Raw genomic sequence first — 9810 nt, forward strand, 5'->3', positions numbered from 1 at the left:
TGTTGCGTGTGTCTCTCTCTCTCTCTCTCTCTCTCTCTCTCTCTCTCTCTGTGTGTGTGTGTGTGTGTGTGTGTGTGTGTGTGTGTGTTGTGTGAGAGACAGATGCCTTGCCAGAAATTTCCTTGGTGCCCCGATGCGCTCATTGGTGCGTCCCTCCAACGTGTCACCAGTTTTGGTGGATTACCCCAGATATCTTCACCATCAGGAGGTGAAACGCCAGTCATTCCTCTCAACTCCGGTCTTCACGGTGTCCAGCTGCGAACGAGGATCTTTGACAACATTAGTTGGAAACTTTTGACTTCCGAACAACTCAGTGCAAAGGATTTGAAGATTTTTAATCGCACTTTTACGCAGCACAGCGATACATTTATTTACAACAAAGTCAAGGATGACGCTGTCTTTTTCAGTCCCGGCGTTTCTGTTTTTGGCACCCTTGCTGATGAAGGGTCTCTCTGTCAGTGGCTCCTCGGGCTGTGCGTCCTGCGGGTTGCCCGCGATGGAGAAAGACGAAGAGCAAAGGCTGATGATAGAAATCGCCAAGCAGCAACTTTTGGACAAGCTGCACCTGAAAGAGAGACCAAACATCACTCATACGGTACCCCGGGCGGCGCTCCTCACTGCGCTGCGCAAACTGCACTCGGGGCGCGTCAGACAGGACGGTACTCTTGAACTAGAAAACAATTTACCCACAAAAGATCAAGGCTATGAAATAGTGAGCTTTGCAGATATAAGTAAGTGTGCTCTTTACCCTTTACACTGTGAAACTGTTTTTCCCTGTATGGCACACGAGCGCTTTTTGCTTTGAGCTTTACGCACGTTAATGCGTAAAAGTGGACACAAACTAGGTCAGGGTTTCCGTGTGCTTTATTAACTACTTTAGGTTGTTCTGTTTCATAAAATGTGGTGAAAATTAGTTTTTAGATGTGTTTTTCAGCATAATATGACTGCAGGGCTTGTGAGGGCTTTTATTAAGGGCCATCCATAATATATGTGATAATGCTTAAAACAGGTGGAAGTAGACTGACTTGTGCTTTTATTTTTACATGAATCTATAGATTTACTTAACAGGGATGGTTTTAAAAAGTAATACCCCGTTTGCTTGCGTAAACTCGGGTAACAATCTGTAAAATTACCTAAATATTAACAGTTTGTGTTTTGTCAATTTTATCATTGTTCCATAGATGAAACAGAGACTGATGATGAGGCCAGCCTCAGTCTTACCTTCCAGTTTCTTCAGGAGCGTGGCCAAAGCATCCAGGTCCTCCAGTCTTCTTTATGGATCTACGCCCGCTCTTCTGAGGACCCTCACAGAGACTCCCGTCTCTCTGCCCGTGTTTACCTCACTGCAGATGGTGGGGATTCAGACTCTAATCGCACCCTGGTCATAGAAAAGATGCTTGAGGTCCAGGACAGTAACTGGCACACCTTCCCCATCACCCGCACCCTGCAGGCCTTCCTGGATGGCAGCCAACGGCGGCTGCGGCTGGAGGTCAGCTGCGATGAGGATGGGAAGAACCTTTGCTCCCTGGAAGGCTCTGCTCACACACCCTACCAGCCCTTCATGGTGGCCCAGGTGCGTCTCCGTGACAGCCACTCCAAACACTCACTCAGGAAGCGGTCGCTGCGTTGTGGTGATGATGTCACTGTGTGCTGCAAGAGAGACTTCTACATCAAGTTCAAGGACATCCAGTGGCACGACTGGATCATCGCACCTGAAGGCTACCATATGAACTACTGCATGGGCCAGTGCCCCCAACATCTGTCTGGCTCCCCAGGCATAGCATCCTCTTTCCACGCCACCGTCTTCAGCCAGCTAAAAGTCAATGGCATCAACACGGCTGCATCTTCATGTTGTGTTCCCACCGAGCGTCGGCCGCTCTCCATGGTGTACTTCAACTCTCAGCACAGCATAGTTAAAACAGACGTTCCTGATATGATTGTGGAGTCCTGTGGATGCACATAAAAGACAGAGTATAAAAGATGTGGTAGAGTTAACGTAAATTTGTTTTAACACAGGAAACTTAAACTATGTGAGTGTTGTTGATAGACAAAGATTCAAACACACATGATCAGAGGAGATGAAAATGAAGTGTTTCTTTGGGAAATAGTAAGCACAAAGACAAAGAGAAAATTATAGGATATTCCCACGGTACTCAAGCATATTCTTACAAGAATATATGTAAATTTAAAGATTTTATTTTTGTTATATATTAATGAATAAGCCTATTTTTTATTCATCCTAAGAGTCTTGTAAGACTCAGGATGTAAAAGAGTTAGCTGTAGAGAAAATGTTGAGTACCTAGAACCAGCTGAGTCAATCTAAATAAGACCACACACTGAGTCTGAACACAGACACATTCTGTCATCCATATGTCAGAGGCATAAATTAAAGAGAGGCTAGAAACAACCACAACATATGGCCGACTCAACACACGTAATAATAGTGTGATGTTAATGCAAAACATTTACAGCGGTGACGAGCAGATCAGGCCAGGGCTGATTTAGGTAGTCACACCAAACACAAAGAGATTATTAATATATAAAGCCTTGCCAAGTTTTTTTTTTCTTTTTTTTTTTCAGTTTGTCATATGTAGTTTATTTATTTTGTCTTTCACAATCGCTGCTGGGGTTCAGTTCAAAGTAAATTGTTTTATGGTTCTCAGGAAATTGGGAGCAGAACTGACAGAACTTTGTGCTTGTTGAAACCATTATCTGCAGAATGTTTCAAGTAATAGTCACAGTGTCCACATAAATACTTTTGTACTATTTTCCTTTAAATACTGTTTTACAGAACTATATATATATACTGTATTTTCATGGCTTATGCCTTTTTTTTAGCCTCATTAAAAGCTGCCATTTTAAAGCAAGGCTTTTAAAACAATGAAAGAGAACCTTGATTTAAAGTGTGCCTTCTTTATTAACTCTAAGTGCAACTTGGGACATTGAGTGTCAAGTTATCTTGTTCTATATACCAAAGAGAATCAATCAATTATAACTGATGGAGTCTTTTTATGTGGACCTGTGACACAGTGTTCATATGGGCTATGAGAAGCAGTTTTCGTTATCGTGCAAGAAAACACTGAGCTGAGACTGTTTGAACAAGTAAAAGCTGCCCTGAGTTCTGTCTGAGTACAGCCGATGCTGAATGCGGCCGGAATATGTTTCATCAGCATCTCCACTGTATTATTTACACAAGTCGCCTAATCAGTTGGGTAACTGTGGCACTGACAGTGTTTGAACCCAAGGTCATTTCTCAGCAGCGTGAGCAAACATTTAGCAATTGCTTCAGTGTCAGGTAATGTGAAGGTCTGTGAGGCAGGTGGGTCAGTGAGCATGTACTGTTGCACGTTGGCATTTATATCTCCCAAAGTCTAAAGTTTTCTTTGGGTGACATTAAAATTAGAAAGCTTTCCAGCTGGGGCAATGTGGTAAGCACTTTGGAGATTTTGAATAAATCTTCCTCATTACCCATCTGTGTAATTTGCAAACTTTGTTTCGAATATCCTCTATGTCCATATCGTACTAAAATAACTAACACTTCACAGAAATTGTGGATGTAGTCACAGCTTGCGAAACTAAATAAGCGTAAATCAAAACTAATAATAAATTCTTTGAAAATCGCTTTAAGCCACTTTTTATGAGGTTTCCAATTTTGAAATTGGCAGTAGTGTTACAAAGTAAAATATGGTGTCTGTCAGCACATGCCTTGTGTCTTTTCATGTTAGAAAGGATTATATCATATCTTGCATACCAACACTGCCAATACCAGAGAAGTCTATAGCACAGATTTGAGACCAAGGTCTACTTTCGCCTATTTTCACACTCAGCAGTAAAAAAGTCAAAGATCTTTTCTACATTCTGGATGATGTTTAATGGGTTTGTCCTTGCCATGTTTTTAAACTGTACGACTTAAAAGGTAACTTTGTTTACAGGTCTTGTGGTGCACTACTGCATACGTGAAAATAGTAGTATAATGACTTGTGTGCCAAGTGGAGGCAATTTATCAGATTACATGCAGCTTCCCCTGGAGCCACAAAACTCTTTATACTACTTTTTTACATTTGCAGCAATACTTTAATTTGTAAAATCAGTGGAGTTACCTTTTAACGACTTGCATTAAAACTGCCATGGTAAACAGGAAACTTTTCTGTCAGTGAGTTGGTGCATTTTGATAATAACAAGAAGTTTTATTATAGTTTTGTCCAAATATACCACAAACTTGTTTCTCCTCTCTCTGTTGCCTCTTTACACTGCACTTGTATTATTTCTTCAAACCTGTTTGAAACCATTTTAACTCTTTAGTTTATTGTTTATTATTTTATCTTGTAAGCACCCCCTGTCCCAGGACTTAATGTGACACTGAGGTGCCATCGTAACATAACTTACTTAAAGCACTTTATCACCCTACTGTATTTTTAGAGCACATTTTGCTTGAAGTGTCTACTACTTATATCTCAGGTGAGCACAGCCTAGAAAATGTAAATAGGCCTGCAGAAAGCAAATGTCAATCAGCTTGTTTTCTTGAGCTCTTAGTTGTGCTTAAATGTGTGTATTGCAGAGCACACAGATGATGCAACAATTTCTGTATACTGTAACTGGTGGTGGAAATGGAGCCGGGATTTGAATTTTGTGTCAATTTAAAGTTGCAATTATTGTCTTTATTTTTTATATACTATTTTCTGTGAATACTGAATGAATTGTAATGGCAAATTAAATGTAAAACATTTGTCATAATGTGCTGAGAAAGCAAAATTACAGTATATTTTGAATAAATAAATAAATATTTTGAATCAATCTAGTTGATGAATCTCTCCTCTTTCGCCACAATGACAAAACACTATAATAATGGCTTTTATAAAAATATATACCACTGAAATTCACCACAACAGAAAAAAAGGAACAAATACTTCTTACTCTCCTTTTTTTCTCAACAGTTGTGGCTGTTAGATGTATTTGCTAGTGCTTTGTTTTGGTTTAAGCGGTGTGAAAGTGTTCTTATTCAGAAAATGTTAAAACATTCTGGCTCTATGCTTGTCACAATTTCTCTCACGAGCAGCATGAATATACATTTTACTACCGCGTGCATAAAGAAAGAAACGTTTCAGAAAGTCAGTCGTCTTCTCAAAGCAGCATGTCATGGATTAAAACACATCATTATAAGTAATAAAAATTCTTTGCATGTTAAAACACGTGCCATGTCATCAAATTTCCAGATTTTCATCTGCATGGGAAACAAGTTACCTGCCATGTAATCACACTGGCACTGTCTGTAAGGCAAAGGGCATGTTTGCTCATACAAATAGATGAAGTGGCTTTATGGACTGTCTGTGTTTGGTGTGTAAACAGCTGGCACATCCCCTTGGCATGTTGTCATTATCGCATCGTGCATTTGCATCTGGAACTGATCGCAATCTAAAGCTGAGGTGATAATATAGAAGTCGATAATCAACTTCATAAAGAGACATTAAAGTAACTACTTTAGGTTTCATTTCAGCACGCGTATAAACTGTAAAAAAAAAATCACTAAACTAGAGAGAATGTGTGTCCTGCTGTCAATATCATCATAGCACATCACACACCACACATCATTATATGGTGAACCATGATTGTACAGTGAACCATCAGGATTTCTGTTAGTAAGGTATGAATAAGATATACAAACGCAAGCATGTACTTTTACATAAACCACTGTTCAGTGCTCTAACATCATATCAACAGTGAACGCCCCAATCATCAAATACCAAAATCCCTGACTTGCACTTTCAAAGACTGCCCAACTTGGCCAACTCCCCTTGTACAGCCAATGTTGACCATCCAAAATGGACTATAATCTGTGGCTGGGGGTGGTCTGGCACCAAAAATGTTTTTCAGATTATACAGGCTGTTTTTTCATAATCCTTTCCAAGTTGCTGGTGTTCAGCTCTGGCAGTAACGCACTACAAAACTAATACATTACAGTAATATATTAGGCTACTTTAAGCAGTAATATAACACTTTTCTAATAGGATTCCAGTCATATTATTACAGTTATGTCCAGTAACACATTAACACCCCAAATCAATTGTCCTATTAAGAATTTATCAACACCAAGTCACTTCCACCAGTGCTCCACCAGCAAAAATACCTTCCTAAAGATGAATCGTGTTGGCAAAATGCTCAAATGGCTGCGAAGTCAGACTATACTTTTTCAAAATTGTTATACTCCCATTACTTTCAAAAGGAAAAAAACTGTAATAGTCAAGCCGTATGTAATAGGAAGCCGAGGGACCTCTCAACATTGAGAAATAGCACAGGTAACCTGAAGAAACACCTGGAGGGAGGTCACACTAATGCTAAGCTAATTGCGAAAATAAAAGAGACGACATAACAAGATGAGACAGGCTGAGAGGGAGTGTTTGAGCTAGCTGAAGCAACAGAAGTTGGATTTCTCTGGATCTGCCGTGAAGATTGAACCTCGAGAGGTGAGGTGGATCCTTGCCGAGTATGTTGTCGTTGTGTTGTTGTAATGAAAGTCGCGCAAAAGTATTGTAATCAGTGTTGCATTACTCTACACAGACAGTAATAATGTGAGGTGACATTACTTTCAAATGAAAGTATCTAGAAATTTGTAATACTTTACATTTTGGAATGAACTTGCCCGACATGGCTGGTGTTTTATTATGTCAAAGTCATGTAGTGATAACTCAGCAGTTAAACAGTAAAATATTTGTAGCCCAATGTGGTTATTCCTTAAAATGGATACTGTCATCGAGAGCAATACTGAGAACAAGCAGAAAGCCAAGTAGACTGAGGCTTGGTTCTATTATTGTGAGTCACATGAGGCAAAGCACTGTCAGAGGTGCCTACTTACTCACCCTTTCACTTACGTCATGACCTTCTCTCATAACCTGGTTTATGAAAAGAGCATTGCAAAGCACCTCTTCTACAAAGACTGAAGTAGGATAAGGCAGGTGCTTTATGACCGAGCACCTCTTTTTCTTACATAACAGTTGTGCCCCATCTATATGACAGATTCTCTAAATCAAAATTTCATATTGTCTTCTCTCATTTGATGTAAAGGAGCACTGTGTAGTTTTGGAGAAGAAATTCAAACATAGAATTTTAATGTTTACAATATTAATGAGGTAATAATACAAACACAGAAATATTTATTTTTTCCATAACAGAATAAACAAGCTGTTCTCAGAGGAAAATAAGGTCCCCAGAACACTGTTTGAAGCTAGAAAGGTGGCAGGGTCCGCCACATATAAACAAAGTAAAACAGTAGGAAATTGTGTTGTCCTTTAAGGTCAGTTTGTTTATTCAGTCATGAAAACAAAGAGTTTTTGTTTATTTAGTTTGTTTTGGCATAAAACTCAGTCAATGAAGATCTTTCTCTTCCGATTAAAATTTCTTCCCCAAAACTAAATAGAGCACCTTTAAAGATGAACATTTTAATAGTTCAAGAGATTGAAAGCAAAAGTGAAATGACAGCGTGTTGTGATAATATGGTTGAAACCTTAACAACACATATCAGAATATACAGTATAATTTGTGAATACCTGGAAGTAACGGTCATTCTTCTGAATAGATTATTTTCAGCAGATTTGTTTTTGACCCACCACCGATGCACATCAACATCCTGCAGAAAAAGAAAAGGAAATATTCATGTAAAGTACCTCAAAACTGTACTTGAGTACTGTACTTGAGTAAATGTGACTTCCGTCACTGATGGTCATTTGGTCTCAAATCACCCTTTGCGATTGACAGCACCTGACCTGTAAGTGAGGATCTGTGACATGCCAGCGCAACCCAATCGCCAGAATAAATGTTGGCACTGCACAGATATGCAAACTTTGTTTTCTTGCGTTTCAACTAGATGTTTCTTTATGCTCCAATTTGAAAGTTTATGCTGTGACAGTGCTGTGCTTAAAGTCGTTAGTTCTAGGCACAAAAACCACCAGGTTAGAGTTTGGAAAAGGTCATGTTTTGGCTTACAATACTGGAAAATGTTCCAAGGTCTGGTTCAAATCATTCAGTTTTGTTACCACAGAGACGGTTGCTGGAATTCAAGATGAAACAGGACGCTAACTGTTTCTCGTCTCGAACAGTGGTATCTGTCTATGCAGCCATGTCACACACATTTAATGTACCAGTGGTTTGCAGAAACGAAAATCGTGTTTTAATCTTGCGACGGGGCTGTACCAGCAACATGTGAATAATTGAAGAATTAAGTAAATATTGGTGTGACTGAAAATGCACTTTGCCAGTTGAGAGCCCTGCAACCCACCGAGGCCATGAAGAAAAGAGGCCTTTTGTTTATGATATGAGAAAAACATGGGTACAGGCTGCGAGCATGTGGCCACACGTCTGATGGTTTTAGATCATGAGCGCAGGTCAGTGTCAGCAAGTTATCAGGTGAGTACCTTTTGACACAAGGAGAAAATTGCATTGGCCCCTCTTGTGGAAAGCAGATAACTGACCTACTCTGGGAAAAATAAAAACCCTACTGACTCACTGATACACTGACACACTGACCCACAGACCCACTGTTTGTTGTGTGCCACTAAAACCCTAATCCTTCACTCTATTCACAATCCCACAAATCCTCTAGAAAGGTTTAAGGTGTCAGTCAGACTCATCCCCCCCGCTGTGTCATGACAGGACAACCTGTGAAGAAACTGCTCTCACACTCTCTCCTCTTACCCGAACAGTCCTTAGGTAAACCATAAACAACAGTGTTATGTTGGATATTTAATTTAATCATGAACATGCAATAACGCAAAATTTGCCATACAGTAACCATGTTATGTTAAGGCATTTGTGCTATTATGTACATTAAAAAAGGGAAAATTCCTGAAAAGTGAACCTTGTTTTCTGAAAGTGCCATCGGACTCGCTGTTGACTCGGTCAAACCAAATCCCTCAGACGAGGACAGATCAATTATTTAATTAGGAATCCAACATGTAAGCTAGCCAACTATGCGTACTGGCACAATGTATTGTGCACAAATAAGAGTGAAGTACAGCTGACTGTAGAGGTGACATATGAGATAAGACACAGTCGATGCTGTTATGTATATGCTTCATGTCCAGATTTTCATTCATACTTATGGTAATATTAAAGTTATCCATACTATAGATAGGTGTCATTTAATGTATGTATCAAACCTGTTAAAGGGTAGAATTCATAGAAAAAATCATGTGATACAGACTATGTTATTAACTTGTTATAACTAAAAGACGCCTATATTATAACAATATATACTCAGTTGGCCTTACTTATCTATTAGGTCTCACAATATTCTATTTGTTTTCAAAATTCAACGCTTTTCATGTCTTAAGAAGCATCTCAAAAGCCCTTGATCTGTAATGTTGTCTTCATTCTTGCTCCAATGTACAAGGCACTCCAAATAACTTAAATCCACAGGATGATCCCATTACGACAGACCTGGTTACCTGTTATGTCTCTGTGTCTTACATCAGAAGTGCCCTGTTACAGAACAACATCCTGAATGTGAACTCAGGTACAGCTTTACTTTTTACCTGGTATCCAGTGTGAAAGAGGTCATTTGATTTCAATAGTTGGCTAGAAAAAGTTGTAAAAAAGAAGAAAATACTCAAATGGTATTAATAATCTATGTATTAGAACATGTCACATAAACACATCACATTGTCGAATAAAGATTGTAGCTGCCCTTAAAAAATCTGTGTTCGTCAAAAACGAGAATAGTTTCAAATAACTCTTCATAATATACAAAATACTTTGAATAAACATAAATATATTGAAAGAATTTATAGAAATAACACATTCATGATTTCACTTTTTGCA

The 9810-nt window shown here is 39.0% G+C and overlaps 1 protein-coding gene across 1 annotated transcript; it reads left to right on the plus strand.

The window, feature by feature from the left end:
* The first annotated feature begins 218 nt into the window (after positions 1 to 218).
* On the plus strand, positions 219 to 4794 carry LOC140997840 (inhibin beta B chain). The gene is made up of 2 exons (XM_073467891.1): positions 219 to 731; positions 1182 to 4794. The coding sequence occupies exons 1-2, from the start codon at positions 389 to 391 to the stop codon at positions 1961 to 1963; spliced, it is 1125 nt and encodes a 374-aa protein (XP_073323992.1). The 5' UTR covers positions 219 to 388; the 3' UTR covers positions 1964 to 4794.
* Positions 4795 to 9810: the final 5016 nt, after the last annotated feature.

This window comes from Pagrus major, chromosome 6 (genome assembly GCF_040436345.1).
Source record: "Pagrus major chromosome 6, Pma_NU_1.0".
Taxonomy (NCBI): domain Eukaryota; kingdom Metazoa; phylum Chordata; class Actinopteri; order Spariformes; family Sparidae; genus Pagrus; species Pagrus major.

Coding starts and splice junctions, on each gene's coding strand:
- LOC140997840 (XM_073467891.1), top strand. CDS start 389: ATGACGCTGTCTTTTTCAGTCCCGGCGTTTCTGTTTTTGGCACCCTTG. Junction 732..1,181: donor AGTGAGCTTTGCAGATATAA/GTAAGTGTGCTC, acceptor ATTGTTCCATAG/ATGAAACAGAGACTGATGAT.